The following is an 18,690-nucleotide window of genomic DNA, read 5'->3' as shown; positions in this document are numbered from 1 at the left end:
GTTCAAACTGAACTATCAGCAAACTATCGGCCGACTGCTATATCAGTATGGAGCTCCTTGCAATCGCGCACACCGACCGATTGTTTAGTCGGCCGATGGTTCACTTCGCTCAGAGTTTTTTCTCTTCAACGGTAGCTTACTCACCACCAACCCAACTGTTTAGTTGACGTAGTGTGCGCGCTAACAGCCCAACCCGACTAAACTATCGGCAGATAGAAAGTCTGTGGTTTGCGGGGGCTCTTTTACTACTTAGGCCCGTCTCGTCCGCTCTGCCGACGCTCTCCTCTCGCTCCAGTCCCGCAGGGAAGAGTCACTGCCGCAGCTTCTTACGTTGATGAGACAGGTGTTTTAGGGATCTTCATGAAGTAAAAACGCCAGTAAACTTTACATGTTATAATGAAATTAAGATAAAATTTAGAGAATACAAAATTATCGTTGTTTTGACATTAGATAGATGCACGCGTATGCGTTCATGAAAAAGCTCGTTGCCGGAATGGCGGCGCTGGAGTCGTCCCCTCCTCCCGCCGTCCCCTTGTAGTGACGTTCCGTTTCTTACAAATGACGCATGTCATTATCATCAACACTTAGAATATATATTAAGTACTTATATAGATCACGCGTCACGTTCCTTACCTAAATACCAGAATGATAATTGTAATAATTGATAATGAGGTCGTCAAACCTACGTAGATACATTTAAATCCCATTACTTACCTACATTCATCATCGCCAGCCCATTAACGTCCCCACTGCTGGGGCACGGGCCTTCCCTATGGATGGATAGGGAGATCGGGCCTTAAACCACCACGCGGGCCCAGTGCGGATTGGTGGTTATTAATGACTGCTAATGCAGCCGGGACCAACGGCTTAACGTGCCTTCCGAAGCACGGAGGAGCTCGAGATTAAAACTTTTTTTGTGGTCACCCATCCTATGACCGGCCTTTGCGAAAGTTGCTTAACTTCAACAATCGCAGACCGAGCGCGTACACCGCTGCGCCACCGAGCTCCTCACGTACCTACATTAGTAGGTACTTATTCAAAATCTTTATTCAGTAAGTACGTAACATAGTTACACTTTGAATCGTCGTACCGGGTGAGAGCCTTCAGCGCTCCCCATTTGTCCGGCAAAGTTAATGCCATGCGGCAAATCTACAATAAGTCACGTCAAAAAAAAAAAACGAGGGAAAATAAATTTTATAAATAAGACAAAATACATTTCTGTCATTTCTTTTATTCACCAGCGCACTCTCGTGCGGTATTCGTCACTAACGGCGACTCGCTTAATCGTCTCGTAGCCAAGGATGATGCTGAATGAGAAACACGCCGACTGCACCAGCCGGGCGGACAGACCCTTCGCGTACAGGCCCACCAGGCCTTCTTCGCGCCAGAGCTCCTTGAACACATGTCGCATTGACCCTACACCTTCAACCTGAAAAGATGTTTGATCATGTTAATTTGTGACAATGGTGCTAATTCCTGTTGCACTATAGGACTCGGCCTCCGTGGTCCAGTGGTTGAGCGCTGAGCTCACGATCCGGAGGTCCCGGGTTCGAATCCCGGTGGGGACATATCACAAAAATCACTTTGTGATCCCTAGTTTGCTTAGGAGATTACAGGCTAAAATCAACTATAAACCCGTTCGTAGTACAGTTTGTAAACGGTTTGCAAAAATGGGTTTTCTTTTGCCCAGAATACGATTTTCGCAAGTCGATTTTCATATGTCGCAAGTGTAATAATTATATTATTTAGCTCATGCGAGATATCTATCTCGCATTTTACGTCCTGCTGAAATTCTGTCGAAAATATTTTTAAATGATGCAATCAATGTTGTAATAAATGAAAATAGTGATGATGATGATTAAAATTATGTTTAACATGTAATTATAATAATTAATCTAAAAACGACCTCTTTAATTAGTTCCTACCAGCCGTACGCACACTAAGTAAATTCATAATTACTCAAGAAGCGCCTCTTTGATTTTGATCAGCTTTTGTGTGGTATAAATATATAAATCAAAGAGTATTATATATTTTTTTAGGCGCGGTAGACATAATAGAGCAGTACTAAAAAAAATATTTAAGTATATTTTGTTTAATTATTTTGCACAGTTGTCATTTCACCAGAACTCTGAAAAAAATACAGAATATTTTTCAAAGTATCCCTAATTATACGCAATTGGTCCCATCCTTCTAGCTTTTATAGTTTTTCAGAAAAAAAATTTTGAAAAAACTCGGCGCGCGTACGAACTTGCTCGAATATCTCAGACAGGTCAAGGTCAGGGGTCAACGACCTTACATTTCGTATTCTTTTAGAGTGCCAATACCAGTACAAATGATAATTCCGTCGTGGGCCGTGGGGGCCATTTCGTCTTCCTTACCTCGCTATACCCTTTATTTTATTTTAATGAAGTGTAACTTGCAAGCTTATGTTATGTGCAATGGTCTGATTTATATTGTATTGTACCTACCTGCAGTCTAGCGCGGACTATGTCCAAAGGGTTGGTGAGTATGGTGGTCGTGAAGCCCCCAAGCGTACCAGCTACACACTGGATCAACAGATGGGACACCCACAACGGACTTATCCTTAAAAGCTCGTCTGAAACAATGAATACATAATGAAGGACTTTCAAGGTTACGTTCAGAAAAACAATATATATTTTTACCTCTGATGGGTTTGCTTTGGGCCCCAGACTTGCCAAAAGGCATTGACGAGGCCTAAGATGGAGCTTCGCCCAGAAGGTGCCTGTTCACTCTGCCCTTGAAAGCACCCGGGTTATATGCATTCGGAAATACAGAAGACGGCAGAGAATTCCACTCCCACATGTATATTCTTCTTATCGTGTGGGTTGTGAGGAATACCAGGCTCATGAACCCTGGTGTCAGGGTTATGATTGAGCCGCCAAAGGCCCCTGACATGGCTAATGTAACGATTACTCACTTACATCAGTAAATAGTAACCGGGACCAACGGCTTAACGTGCTTAAAGCACGGATCATCTTACTTTCGGACAATCAGGTGATCAGCCTGTAATGTCCTAACCAAACTAGGGATCACAAAATGATTTTTATGTCCCAACCGGGATTCGAAACCGGGACCTCGGAGGCCGTTCCACTGTAAATGTGTTTAACTGACTTCAAAAAAAAGGAGGTTGTTAATGCCTCACCCATGACCGGATCTACCTATGGGCTGATTGGGCTGCAGCCCAGGGCTCCGGGGTTACAAGGGGGTAAAAAGTAGACCATAATTTGAAAAAAAAAAAAAAAATGTCCGTTAAAATATTTTTTAAAACACATAATAACGGGTTCTTACCGCGTAAACTTAAAACAATGTATAAAATATTTTTTGCTATTAGTTGAGTATTAAGATAGGCCCCCAAGTAGTTTTAGCCCAGGGCCCCACAAATTCACGATCCGGCCATGGCCTCACCTTGGTACGCCTGGTAGAGCGCCCACCAGAGCGCGGAGTTGGGGACGTACGCGGCCAGGGACGCGGCGTAGCCTCTGTAGTAGCCCAGGACTCCGTGCAGCGAGTACACGCGCATAGCCACCTCGCGGGCGAGAGCTGCGCGCGAGTACCGCTTCGTGAGATCCAGACCGAGAGGGTTCAGTGTCGTCTGGAAGGGAAAACGCACAGACATCGTCTCACGAGATCTCGTCTAGTTTTTCCAGTGGTTCCTATATAACCCTTTTAATGTCAATACCCATGTGAATAAGCATGGAAAATGAGTTTATCCCTAATTTAAAATAATAATAATAATTTAAATTCGAACGAATATACAGGGTGTTAGTGACATCGTAACGAAAACTTTGAGGGGTGGTTCAGGCCATGATTCTGAGTTGATATCAAGTAGAAATTTCCGTCGCTAAAGTATGGATTGGAAAATAATTAAAAAGAAAAGAAAAATTTTCATGAATTATTTGACACGAAATTCCACTTGATATCAACTCAGAATCATGGTCTGAACCATCCCCCTCAGTATTCGTTACGGTGTCACTAACACCCATACCTACTTATATGACTACCGTATGTACTTGTACGGGGTGTAACGGTGTAAGTGTCATCGTAACGAATACTGAGAGGGATGATTCATCTGATTATTCTGAGTTAATATCAAGTGGAATTTTCCATCGCAAAAGTATAGAATTGAAAATAATTTAGAAAAACAAAAAAAAAAAACACGAATATTCCGACGGAAAATTCCACTTGATTTTAACTCAGAATCATGGTCTGAATCAACCCCCTCAGTATTCGTTACGATGTCACTATCACCCAGTATGTTTATTGGTGCTAATTCCTGTAAATACCATCTAATTTTATTTTAAGTTACACCTGTCACTTTCTTATCCGCCGAAAAGGAAAGGGACGGGTAATCGACAAGCATAAAATTTATGGAACACACGTCAATTTTATGCACAAATCTAAAACAACCGTCTAAAATTTTTAAATGTTTAAACCCGACACAGTTAAGTAGACAGCACGTCAAACGGATTGCATACCAGCGACGTACCTTTTGATTCGCCCGGGCTATTCATTCATTTACTCATTCTTCCTAAAATTAAGAGCTGTGAATCATCCGTCCCTTTCCTTTTCGACGGATATGAAAATGACGGATATAACTTAAAATAAAATTAGGCGGTGTCTGCAGGAATCGGGGCCATTATGTAAGTAAGAAAATGCACGTTTAGGTAACTAGTAAAGTACAGGGTGTTAGTGACATCGTCTCTATTATTAATATTTAAATAAAAATTATTAATATAAAATTTTAATATTATTTATATTATTATAAAATAAAATAAATAAAATATAAATAATCTTTATTTTCCCTTCACAAAGATAATACAAATTATGTAAACTTAACTAAGGTAATGATACACACTATAGTGCCTTTGTGAGAGACTGGTGTCGATATTAAAATCATATATTAATACTTACGGCGCTCATTCCCGCGGCCGCTCGACTCTTGACCAGCCCTAACACCATGAGGTGCTGGCTCAGCACGTCGAAGGGAACTATGATGGTTTGACCAACTATTGACGCGCAGCCGCCGCCGATAAACGACTGGGAACAAAATATTCAATATTATTTCTTCGCATAGCCGTGGTAGCCCAGTTGGTGGAACGCTTGCATGTCACTTTGAAGTCGCAGGTTCGAATCCAGCACAAGCCTAAACCAATCATCATCTCCCTGGCATTATCCCGTTTTTCACAGAGTCAGCTTACCTAAGAAGATTTGACAGGATTTCTACAGCAGCGAATGCCTGTCTGACCTTCCAACCCGCGAAGGGAAAACCAGCCCAATACAGGTTAGGTCACATACCTCCGAAAATGCATTAAACTAACCTAAACCAATGATTGTCGAATTTGTTTTAGAATTCATGTTTGAATCGTAAATTATTATCACGTGTTCAGCGGTGAAGGAAAACATCGCGAGGAAACCCACACTTCCGAAAAATGCATTTTCAGAGGTCAATTTTACACTTTACAATTTTAATCATTTATATATCTGTGACAAATAATAGTAATTAAATACATTAGTCAGTAATTCGCTTAATTTTCAATAATAAAATTTACGTCCTTGGAATGTTGGAGATACCAATTTAATGGTAACACTTACGTCATCAAAGGGCTAGCAATGGCGGCTTGTCACAGGATTGAGCATATCTTGTTTTGTTCTACCATGGGCTGGACCATTAGACGGCGATACGGCTTACCACCTATCACGTTGGTCTAACAGAAAGCTCGGTAAGGCGTGGATACTTAGTTCATCTTGCGATTGATGTACCTCTGACTACCCCAATTGGGATAGAGTCGTGAGCTTATTTTATATTTTGTCCAGCGGGCTTAGCACCGTAAGCACGCGACTCTTTCTCGCCGCGACAGAGATCGTCTGTCTCTTTCTGTGCAGTACTGTGAGAGAGTGACGGGTGACGTATGTCGAGGCGAGAAAGAGTCGCGCGCTTACGATGCTAAGCCCGCAGGACGTGTTGAAGTATAACTATAAATAAGTTTAGCTACGATAAGCATACCTTCATTCTGGGGCTGATGTCATATTTGCCAAGCTCGTGCCTGACACCTTCGTACGTCGAGATGTAGAAAACGCCCGATATTATTTGAAACTGAAACCAAATGCGGATTTTAATCACAAACTCACGAATTTATTTACGAATTCACGAATTTACGAATTCACGAACTCACGAATTCGTTACGATGTCACTTACACCCCATACGAGTACATACAGGTAGCCATACAAGTATGTATAGGTGTTAGTGAAAATTCCACTTGATATCAACTCAGAATCATGGTCTGAATCATCCCACTCAGTATTCGTTACGATGTCACTAACACCCTGTATGTTGTCAAACAGATAACTACAAGACAGACAACATACAGGGTGTTAGTGACATGGAGTAGTAGTTTCGGTCGCCACGGCCGAAATCGGTCGGAGTGCATCATCATCATCATCATCATCATCAGTAAAAGAGAGTGGGGTTGAACCGGCGATAGAGGTTCTCATACAAAATGCTCTTTGTTATATGGGGTGTATACTTACACTAGACAGCCAAAACCCCCTGTACAGTCCAGAGACCCCCTCATTCTTGTATATGTTGGTGATTGCGTCCGTGACTCCCTTGTACGCCTCCTTCTTACGCTGCACCTGGATCTGAGTTTTCACCAGCGTCAGAGGGTACAGGGCGCAACGCACTGGAAGTAATTACCACGGTGTTTGAGCGTGTATCAGAATTACTATATGTCAGGCTTTTTGGCGGGAAACGGGAATGGGACAGTTGCTTTCTTCATTGAATAATCTAAATAATTAATACGAAGTACGCAGCACGAAATCATCTATTTCGGACAATCAGGTGATTCAAGCCTGCAATGCCCTTACCAAACAAAGGACAGTCTCACAAAGTGATTTCGATAATGTCCCCATCGGGAAACGAAGTCGGACCTCCAGATCATGAGCCCAGGAATAATACTACGTATAGAACGGCACTCTCCGCTGCCCATCAGCGGCTGAGCTAAGTTTACCTCACCCTCCCTCGAACATAATTTAGAAAGAAAGAAACATTTATTACTTCCGGACACCACAGACACAGACAGACAGGTACATTACATTTAACACAGGACAGAAACCACACGGAAATCAATAAGTACACAGACAAAAAAAAAATTACCAAAATTATAAAACAATAATAATAAAACTTTCTAAGTATTCTACATGCAACGCACTGACGGCCCGATCGTCAATTTAGACTTGAATCGTATGGTGTCATACGACACACACACAGATGCGCGTGTACGATAACGTCAATGTGTAGTGTCTGTGTGAAACGAGGTTGTTTGTATGAAGTGTCCGGAGTGTGCCAACACTCTATTTACAAGACCACAGAGGCTGTATTAAAAAATAAAATACCCATTATGTACCTGTGAAACTACTCAACGTGTTCAAAAGGTAGTCAGGGTATTATAAAAAATATTACCATTACGTACCTGTGAAACTACTCAACGTGTTCACAAGGTAGTCAGTTTATTATAAAAAAAATACCCATTACATACCTGTGAAACTACTCAACGTGTTCACAAGGTAGTCAGGGTATTATAAAAAAAAATACCATTAGGTACCTGTGAAACTACTCAACGTGTTCACAAGGTAGTCAGTTTATTATAAAAAAAATACCCATTACATACCTGTGAAACTACTCAACGTGTTCACAAGGTAGTCAGTTTATTATAAAAAAAATACCCATTACATACCTGTGAAACTACTCAACGTGTTCACAAGGTAGTCAGTTTATTATAAAAAAAATACCCATTACATACCTGTGAAACTACTCAACGTGTTCACAAGGTAGTCAGTTTATTATAAAAAAAATACCCATTACATACCTGTGAAACTACTCAACGTGTTCACAAGGTAGTCAGTTTATTATAAAAAAAAATACCCATTACATACCTGTGAAACTACTCAACGTGTTCACAAGGTAGTCAGGGTATTAAAAAAAATACCATTACGTACCTGTGAAACTACTCAACGTGTAGAGCGGGAAGAACTTGCTCTTGTCCATCATCCCCCACTCTATCGTGGTTATGAGCTGGGGAGGGGGCGTCTCTACCATTGTGGCAGCCATCTTTGATTCTTGAACGTCCTTAGCGTTCTCACAGCCCGACTCCTGGTCCCTCTTACACACTGATCCTGATCTCTCTCCGGCCTCTTCCTCCTTCTTAGAGATACAATCCCGAGATACACTACTTTTATTATCTATGTGTAACGCATTCCATAAGTTCCTAAGAAGCATCTACGTTTTATACTCTATGGTAGTCACAAATTACTTTTTTACTATTACTCGTTTATATCCCGTCTCTTTGGTTGATCTTCACAAGTTTGCTTGATTACGAATTAAAATTAAAAACACATTTATTATCACACTATTTTTTTTTAATCTATTAACACAGTTAACAACGTATATCTTTTTTTTGTGTGTATTTAATACAACTTTTTTAATGGAATTGATTAGTCAACGTAAAATTATTTTTCAAGTTTTGTATATGTAACGAAAATATATTATAAATTAATTTGATTTAAAAATTATTTCAACAACTCAACTGCGACTAGGTATTTGCTATTTTTTTTGTTTTTATTTAGGATATTTTAAAGTGATCGAAGTATGATTCTGTGTTAATTGTGACTGGTTCGTCCATTTTTCCTTCAGATCAAATCTTCAGGCTGCGCGCTGAAGCCTGTAAAAAAATAGGGATTACATATGAATGAAAATGAGGACCCAGATAGTGCAAATAAAAGATATATCTGGCTCACCCCAAGTAGGAGTAAGATAGGGGTAAAAAAATATGATAACCTGACTTCTACCGATCCATGATAGTGGCACTGCCAAGATAAGGAACACTACCTATGCCGTATTTATCAAAACTTACAAGTCTACACGTTCACAAGCTACAAGTTTCTTATGTATATGTGTAAATTACGTTTATTATTATTAGCCTGTATGATCCCACTGCTGAGCAAAGACCTCCCCCATGTCTTTCGAAGTATCCCGGTTCTGTGCGAGCTCTATCCAGTCTTTTCGATAACCGTCGAGATCATCGCGCCATCGTTTCCGGAATCTACCACGTCTACGGTGTCTGTGCTGTGGTACCCAGTGCGTGATGATCTTTGCCCATCGTTCCGGATGCATTCAGGAAATTACGTTTATCAAAAAAAAAAACAGGGATTGTAAAATATACTTGTGAAATATATAATGACACTTGTAACATATAATTTACATGTGAAGTTTTGATAAACACAATCTTGTGATAATGAAAATTTTTACAAGAAAATTTTTTGTAATACCCCTGGCCCTGGCCTTGTAAGTTTGATAAACAGGGCACAAGAAATAAGTATATTACATTGTATTATATGGTATTTAGTACAAGAGTGGAGTATTTATATCATTTGACGCCGATATTACAAAGTGTGTTCGTAAAATAATTCGATATCACGCCAGTATAATAATATCTTATCTCTTTTGCAATTAGCAGGCATAGTTCATTGCATCATGTCTAGTCTACATGGGTAAGGCAATATACCCTAATTTAAGCGTTATTTACGCGCTTTCTACCCTTTTCAAGGTCTAGGACATGCACAATACATTATATTCTTCTTAGATTCTAGTAAGAATTAGATTATGCCAAAACTTAAACATAAAATGGTCTTACCTATTGTAATGGCGAAATTCCATCACACCTAATGCTTAAATGAGGTAGATAAGTTCGCGTAGCTCACGACACTTTCTTTAGAAAAATGTTTTATGTAATAATTTACTCAATTTTGATAAATTACACCATGGAAAAATAGTCCTTCACAGCTGTCAGCTGATTGGCCGACCATCTTTGTTCGCAGATTATAAAAGTTTGAGTTTCATTACTGCAACTAATTTAGTCAAATATCCATAAAAAAGTCAAGTGTGCGTTTTGTTATGTTATGCATTATGCTGGCAAGGAGTGGGTGTACTTATTGTTCTGTGCTTACCGCTTCAAGGATTATATGCGTGATGTTCTTTAATACGTGTTTTTTGAACCAAACATGGTTCATAACCTGTCGTGCGAGTATTCACGGTATTTTATTTTTATGGCTAAATAGACTGTATTCCTAAACATAAAAATAAAAGCTTATTATATTGTCTATGGTCATCTGTCAGATGTGTTTTACTTGCACAGTGAAGAGCATAATTAGTATGTCAAATGAGATGTGGCATGTACTTACTATAGATATGTCTGTTTCTTTCTATATATACAAGTGTACTTTTAGCGTTCACTAAAAACTACAAACTACTGTTTATCGTGATTTCATAAACTTTTTTGTTCACTTTATCTTCAATAACACTCAAAAATGGTAATTATAATCTGAAATTTCTGTGAAAGATATAATTGAAGTTACAGTTTAAGAATCCTAAAAATGTATAATTCGTTTACAGGCTAGATATTTCAAGGAACAAGACATTGATGGTATGTGGGCTAATTCTTTCTTATCTTTTGGATAATCTATTAGAAATTAGTTCCTTGCTGTGTTCCGAGCAATAATTCTCATAACAGATTACGTGAAAAACGTTTTAAATGTCTCATAGTCATAGAAAAAGTGTAATATTTACACTTAGAAACTAGTTCAGAACAAGATTAATTTGACATCACTTGACATAGTTACCATAGTTCAGATTCTTGAGTTTCTCTCTGTAATTTTCTAAGTGCACGAAAACGATACGAAGTCATAATGGTGACAGTCAACCAGTTTTCTACCTTATTACATAGGCATATTTTCTAAGAGGTCATTTGCAGTAACTTATCAATAAATCCACTGTTATTGCTATAAACCCACTATTATTGCAATAAACCCAGTATTTTTGCCCACTATTATTGCTATAAATAAACCCACTATTATTGCTATAAACCAACTATTATTGCTATAAACCCATTATTATTGCTATAAACTCACTATTACATTGTTTTAAGTTTACGCGGTTATTATCATAATTAAAACACATAATAACGGGTTCTTACCACATGATCATGGCACTTGCAACAGTGTCGAAATATCGGGAGTCTCATATCCCCATTTAAACGCGGTAAGAACCCGTTATTATGTGTTTTAAACTCACTATTATTGCTATAAACCCACTATTATTGCCATAAACCCACTATTATTGCTGTAAACCCACTATTATTGCTATAAACCCACTATTATTGGTATAACCAATAACTCTGAGACAATGATAATCATGAATAATCTGAAATAGATGTACAAGGCCTATGATGATTTCCATAAACCTGCTATTATTAAAAGTACACTATTATTACCATTGCAGAGTTCCGTGAATGCTTCTACCTGTTCGCGCGGTCGGGGCAGATCACCTCCCTGGATGAACTGACAGTGGTCATGAGGTCTCTTGGGATGAGTCCCACCATACAGGAGCTTGCTGGTATGTTCATTGCACCAAAGAACTAGGAATTCAAATTCAAAAATATCTTTATTCAATAGGTAACATAGTTACATTTTGAATCGTCAATTTTACATAACGAATGTCTCATCCGCATAAAACTACTGCAGCTTCTCACAACCTGTGTAGCCAGGGAAAAAGCTGCAAGAAAAACCTCGGCACAGGGCCGAAGAAGCCCTCAAAAGAAGCTTCTTGCCTTTGGGAAGAGGGCGAAGGCAGACGTGTATAATAGGTGTATACATATACACCTACTCCTCGCCAGCTATATTTAAGTCCCGTGTAATAGGGGGAGCCTATTGTCCGCAACCGGGCTGGAGACCACATGATATATTGTCTTAAGGGGCAACATAACATTTTGTCCCCTTGCTAACAGAACCAATGTCGGTAGTCATACAGCGTTGAGTCGCATCTGCGTGACTCATAATGAACTAAGTGCCGCAATGCCTGATCTAGACCTATTTTTCAATTCTCTCAGGCAGTATAAGGATAAAATTTATAAATACTTATGTCCTCCAGCATAATATATATTTTACTTTTTTGTGTATTTTTTTAATTAAGTATCTGTTTTTTAAATTTTATTATTTAGTTATCTAATAAACGATTACGTTGTCCTACTTTGCAAATGTTGTGTGCACCTATAATTGGCTTATGTAACAGTCTAATTCCTGATGTAACTTTTATTTTATTTAATGTTTTATTATATAAGCTGTTGGTGTACCTTTTTTATAAATAAATAAATAAATAAATAAGGGGCCTCTACGTGTTGGCTTCGGCCCCACGCACGCCTTCCAAAAGTCCGGGACTCCATAGGCCCGAGATATGGAAACCACCCTTAGTAAAAAGTAATTGATTTGACTAGATGGAAAGTAGCATATTGGCCCCGATTCCTGCAGACATCTCTTAATTTTACTTTAAGTTATACCTGTCATTTTCTTATCCGCCGAAAAGGAAAGGGACGGATGATTGACAGCTCTTAATTTTAGGAAGAATGAGTAAATAAATGAATAACCCGGGCGAATTTTTAGACGGTTGTTTTAGATTTGTGCTTAAAATTGACGTGTGTTCCATAAATTTTATGCTTGTCGATTACCCGTCCCTTTCCTTTTCGGCGGATAAGAAAATGACAGATATAACTTAAAATAAAATTAGATGGTATTTACAGGAATTAGCACCATTATTTTACTTTTTTTTTACATAATTTGTCCGAGTCATCATCATCATCAGCTGAAAATCCTCCACTGCACATAGGCCTCCACCAAGGCTCGCCACCATGACCTATCCTCTGCTGCCCGCATCCAGCACCTCCCCGCGACCTTCAGAAGGTCATCGGGCGTATTTTGAGTACATAGTTGTAACATATAGCTATATCGGAGGTGTGCTGACGTGCAGTCAATGTGGCCGCACGTTCACTGCTAAGATCGGTTACGTCAGCCATATAAGAGCGCATCTTAGGCGTTCCTAGATTGAATAGAATAGAATAGAATAACTTTATTCCCAAAACAGTAAAGGTTACAATAGCATATACATAAATTAAGTTTAACAATTTGTGACTAGTAGCTAACACTGCCCAGGGAAATGGGACTGACTGGGGCATATTGTTGCTAAGAGTATGGTACGAGTGCCCACTCTCACCAACACTGATATTCTGCCAGTACCCATATTACGCTTACAATTAGTAATAAATTAATTGAACGTGCCAACAAAAAACCGTGCCGTGAATTGTTTAAAAGAAAAAAAAAAGATTTGTCGCCATGGCCGAATACGGCTGGAAGGATATACACTGTTGTAATAATGGCCCCGATTCCTGCAGACACCGCCTAATTTTATTTTAAGTTATACCCGTCATTTTCATATCCGTCGAAAAGGAAAGGGACGGATGGTTCACAGCTCTTAATTTTAGGAAGAATGAGTAAATGAATGAATAACCCGGCCGAATCAAAAGGTACGTCGCTGGTATGCAATCCGTTTGACGTGCTGTCTACTTAACTGTGTCGGGTTATTGACGGATGTACAATTTTTAGACGGTTGGTTTAAATTTGTGCTTAAAATTGACGTGTGTTCCATAAATTTTATGCTTGTCGATCACCCGTCCCTTTCCTTTTCGGCGGATAAGAAAATGACAGATATAACTTAAAATAAAATTAGATGGTATTTACAGGAATTAGCACCATTGTGTTATTTACAGGGTATCTGAAAGGCAAAGGTGGCAAGATGTCCTTCGCCGACTTCCTGGAAGTGATGCACATACATTCAAGAGCGGAAAATCTGCCCAGTGAGGTGAGAATACATACATACATAAACTCACGCCCGTAATCCCTAATGGGGTGGGCAGAGCCACAAGTAATCAAAGACAACTTGCAGCCACTGTTGATACGATGTCGTAAGCTGGATATGATGAACCTTATGGTGATAAGGGATCAGCCTATCGCCCATAACATTAGTCCATCATGTTAGAGGACACAATCCCTCTGTCGGTTTTTAAGACATGCCCGGGAAGACAAGCAGCTGAGAATATAGATGTAAAACAACCAATTTTAAACGTTTTTTAACAAATATTGCCGTTTTAAACCGTTGAAAACTCGCCTATGACAATAAAAGAACTGTGTGCCAAAATCTAAGAAAAAAAAAAGAACTGTGTTTTTTTCTTTTTGGCTTGACGCGGTTTGTTTTGAACTTCATTATGGGTAATTTTTGATCACACGACATGTTTCATATTATTAATTTTATTTTTCTTAGGTTTTGGCTTCGCGCGGCTTGCGCATTTGCCACAGACAAAGATAGGGAAACGGATTCGTATTATTAATTTATAGAATATCAATAAAAAGTACCTATAGAACTAAACACGCTAAGTATATTATTATCAATAACAGTAAGTAAGATGATCCGTGCTTCGGAAGGCACGTTAAGCCGTTGGTCCCGGTTACTACTTACTGATGTAAGTAAGTAGTCGTTACATGAGCCATGTCAGGGGCCTCTGGCGGCTCAATAGTAACCCTGACACCAGGGTTGATGAGGTTGGTACTCCACCTCAGAACCCACACGATAGAAGAAGAATAACAGTATACTTATTGCACATTCTAAAATTCTTTACACGGTTTATAGGTACTCCGTTATATCCCTACCTCGGTAAAATCAAGAAAATGTAGTTATAATTAAGAAAAACATAGTTTTAAGTTTACGCGGTTAATGGCCCCGATTCCTGCAGACATCTCTTAATTTTACTTTAAGTTATACCTGTCATTTTCTTATCCGCTGAAAAGGAAAGGGACGGATGATTGACAGCTCTTAATTTTAGGAAGAATAAGTAAATAAATGAATAACCCGGGCGAATTTTTAGACGGTTGTTTTAGATTTGTGCTTAAAATTGACGTGTGTTCCATAAATTTTATGCTTGTCGATTACCCGTCCCTTTCCTTTTCGGCGGATAAGAAAATGACAGATATAACTTAAAATAAAATTAGATGGTGTTTACAGGAATTAGCACCATTATCATAATTAAAGCACATAATAACGGGTTCTTACCGCGTTTAAATGGGGATATGAGACTCCCGATATTTCGATACTGTTGCAAGTGCCATGATGAGTCTCATATCCCCATTTAAACGCGGTAAGAACCCGTTATTATGTGCTTTAATTAAGAAAAACATAGTCATCAACAGCAGCCTTAAGTTTTAAACTTTTTTTTTCGTTTTAAACGGATTGGTTTAAATGGTTTTAAACCGGCCTGTATGGGAATACTGACCTGTGACGTCATCAATAGAAGCGGTCAAACGTCGTACTCATTGTTACTAAATTCACAAATAAAATTCGAAAATAAGTCCATATGTAAAATAGGATTGATTTTTGTCCATCTTAGACTGGCTTCTATTTCTAGATTAGCATTTTATAATTTATCTTTGACCCAGTCAAATACGATTTGAACTGCGCCATTTACATTTTTTTGGGGAATGTAATAATAATCATCATCATCAGCTCATTAACGTCCCCACTGCGGCACGGGCCTTCCCTATGGATGGATAGGGAGATCGGGCCTTAAACCACCACGCGGGCCCAGTGCGGATTGGTGGTTATTAACGACTGCTAATGCAGCCGGGACCAAGGGCTTAACGTGCCTTCCGAAGCACGGAGGAGCTCGAGATGAAAACTTTTTTTAATGTAATAATAATATCACTTAAAATTACAAAATAGCAAGAAGGATGTTCGTCGAAATGATCATAAGGTGGTGGTGGACGTCCCGAGATAAACGGGCCTCATTCAGCACAGGTCGCGGCGTGAACCACGACGCTGGTGTTATGTGGACCCTGTTGGGTGAGGCTCGACCGTCGTTTAAGTCTATATATGTGTATTATTTATCAATCAGGTGGTGAACGCATTCAAAGCGGCCGACAATGACAAGAAGGGCGTAATCCCAGCGAGGCAGCTCCGCAACCTGCTGCAGACCTGGGGCGAAGGCCTATCTGCTAGAGAGGTGAGCCTAAATACAGTATCATCATCATCATCACCAGCCCATTAACGTCCCCACTGCTGGGGCACGGGACTTCCCTATGGATGGATAGGGAGATAGGGCCTTAAACCACTACGCGGGCCCAGTGCGGATTGGTGGTTATTAACGACTGCTAATGCAGCCGGGACCAACGGCTTAACGTGCCTTCCGAAGCACGGAGGAGCTCGAAGTGAAAACTTTTTATGTGGTCACCCATCCTATGATCGGCCTTTGCGAAAGTTGCTTAACTTCAACAATACAGTACAAACATTAATAAAAACAATCCTGTAACACAACAATATAAATTAGATTCCAGTTTCCTTGTCGGGACGACTTTCAGAAACTAAGGAGGAAATTATAACGTAACTATGTAAAATAGTTCGTGCGGCACTCCAATAGATGGCGTTAGTAGTCTATTAGAGCGCGGTATCGACATTGTTGTTGGATTCTAATAAGAAGATTAAACGCATATGTGTAGTTGTTCTCAGAATCCAGGCATCTGGATAGCTTGTCTACCTCTAGGTGACTATCAGAGGACCGATCAAGGAACTATAAGTACTGATTGTGACGCTTGCACTAGGTGTGACGTCATGACTGGGACTGTGCGTTGAGGTTAGGTTATACAGTGCGAGCAGCGGATGTGACAATAGACAGCTACTGTGCCGTGTACTCGTATGACAGTAGCTCGACTCGCCTCTCACGGTCACACTATGCAAGCTGCTGGCGTCGCAGAAGACAGCTACTATACCAGTGTACTGGTATAATTCGTTTGTATCATGTCGCGTGGTGGGGGAAGGCAAGTAGCGAGTAAAAACAAAAAAAATTGAAGTAACTCGAACGCGAGCAACTGTCCCACTCGCACATGACAGTAACTCGTATGATGCGGTCACACGTGCGTAGCAGCTGCACCTCAATAAATGACTCGGTCAGCTCGCATGTTAGCTCGCACTGCGTAACCTAGGCTTTAGTAAACATTGTGCCTTGCTTCTATGTAAGAGTTTGCGTAATAAACGTATTTCATAAATACGTAGTCGTTTTCGTACTTTCGTGATACGCGGCTAGAACAAACCCCCGTTCACAATTGGCGCCCAACGTGGGGCCCCCTTCACAATCCTATTTAAATCTCTTGACTTACATACTTCTTCCTCCTCCGTCCGTCTTCCCTTATCCAGAGTTTGTGCATCATATTATAACGATTTGAAAGTGAAATCTACCAACGGGGATAATTCAGACTATGATTCTAAGTTAATATCAACTGGAATTTTCCGTCGGCTCAGGGCTCATTTTACAACGATTTGAAAGCGAAATCTACCAACGGGGATAATTCTCCGTCGGCTCAGGGCTCACGATCTGACGGTCCAGGGTTGATTCCCGATGGGGAAATTGTCGAAATCACTTTGTGCGACTGTCCTTTGTTTGGTAAGGACTTTTCAGGCTTGAATCACCTGATTGTCCGAAAATGTAAGATGATTCCGTGCTTCGGAGGCCCCGTTAAGCCGTTGGTCCCGGATTAGTTGTAAAACATGTCCACCCACCCGCATTGGAGCAGCATGGTGGAGTACGCTCCATACCCCCTCCGGTTCATTGAGGGGAGAGCCCAGAAGTGGGACGTATATAGGCTGTTTATGTTATGTGACTGTATTTTTTTTATTTTTTTCAGGTTGACAACATATTCAGGGAGGCAAACGTTTCTAACAACGGCACGGTGCGTTATGAGGACTTCGTCAAGATATCTTGCGCGCCAGTGCCGGATTACTACTGATCATCATCATGTCTTTTTTTATAAATAAATAAATAAATAATAAATGTCGTCCAAGCCGTATCCGGCGACTCCTAAATATCTATCCCGGGTCGTTGTTGTCGCCACCTCCCAGTGGCGGCCCTAGCATAATATACAGGGTGTTACTAACATCGCAACGAAAACTTTGAGGGATGATTCAGCCCATGATTCTCAGTTGATATCAAGTGGAATTTCACGTCGCAAAAGTATAGAACTGAAAATAATTTAAAAAACACAAAAACATTAGTGAATTTTCGACGAAAAATTGCACTTGATATCAACTCAGAATCATGGTCTGAATCATCCCCCTTAGTATTCGTTACAATGTCACAAACATCCTGTAGGTGGAGCAAAACCTCATAGTGGCACTCGCGACACCAAACACTTCAGGACCCCCGACCCGGCCGGCGTGGTCGACGAATCCCCTCAATCAGTTGTCTTAAACGTTGTACCGGGTGGGAGCCTTCAGCGCTCCCCATTTGTCCGGCCAAGTAGTTAATGCCATCTGCGGCAAATCTACATTAAGCCACGTCAAAAAAAAAATTAGTAATAGTAGTTTACGGTCTAATGACAATAAATTTAAAAAAATATGTACTGTTAAAAAAATATATATTTTTTATCTATTTTCTTACTATTAATCTAGTTATTAACGCAATAACACAGGGTGTGGTGGTTATTTATTTAAATAAAATATTTAAAAAGTAAAACGATTGTATTGCTTTAAACATATTTTTATTAAAATCAACAAACCCTAATATAATTTGATATGGCACTATTCAATGTGGTCCTTTTGCTAAAATATAGGTATATATTATTTTACTGTGGCAAATATTCATATTTATTATTACCATTTAAAAAGAAAATCAGAAAGATCATGGTATAAGAAGACCAGGTATGCTCAATCCTATGACAAGCCGCCATTGCTAGCCCATTGATGACGT

The 18,690-nt window shown here is 39.7% G+C and overlaps 2 protein-coding genes across 2 annotated transcripts; one reads left to right on the top strand and one right to left on the bottom strand.

The window, feature by feature from the left end:
• Positions 1-1,215: 1,215 nt before the first annotated feature.
• On the bottom strand, positions 1,216-9,899 carry LOC126379530 (solute carrier family 25 member 44). Its single transcript, XM_050028321.1, has 8 exons — positions 9,712-9,899; positions 8,018-8,739; positions 6,551-6,702; positions 6,026-6,115; positions 4,933-5,058; positions 3,427-3,613; positions 2,469-2,596; positions 1,216-1,429 (listed from the first exon to the last, which is right to left on the bottom strand). The coding sequence occupies exons 2-8, from the start codon at positions 8,295-8,297 to the stop codon at positions 1,235-1,237; spliced, it is 1,158 nt and encodes a 385-aa protein (XP_049884278.1). The 5' UTR covers positions 8,298-8,739; positions 9,712-9,899; the 3' UTR covers positions 1,216-1,234.
• Positions 9,900-10,299: 400 nt separating this feature from the next.
• LOC126379625 (calmodulin-like protein 4) lies at positions 10,300-18,612 on the top strand. Its single transcript, XM_050028457.1, has 6 exons — positions 10,300-10,387; positions 10,470-10,500; positions 11,355-11,468; positions 13,672-13,763; positions 15,847-15,954; positions 17,630-18,612. Exons 1-6 carry the CDS (start codon positions 10,385-10,387, stop codon positions 17,729-17,731), a joined length of 450 nt encoding a protein of 149 aa, XP_049884414.1. The 5' UTR covers positions 10,300-10,384; the 3' UTR covers positions 17,732-18,612.
• Positions 18,613-18,690: the final 78 nt, after the last annotated feature.

The sequence above is a fragment of the Pectinophora gossypiella genome, chromosome 29, assembly GCF_024362695.1.
Source record: "Pectinophora gossypiella chromosome 29, ilPecGoss1.1, whole genome shotgun sequence".
NCBI lineage: Eukaryota > Metazoa > Arthropoda > Insecta > Lepidoptera > Gelechiidae > Pectinophora > Pectinophora gossypiella.
Note: the sequence above shows the minus strand (reverse complement) of the source record. Positions and strands in the feature narration are given on the sequence as shown.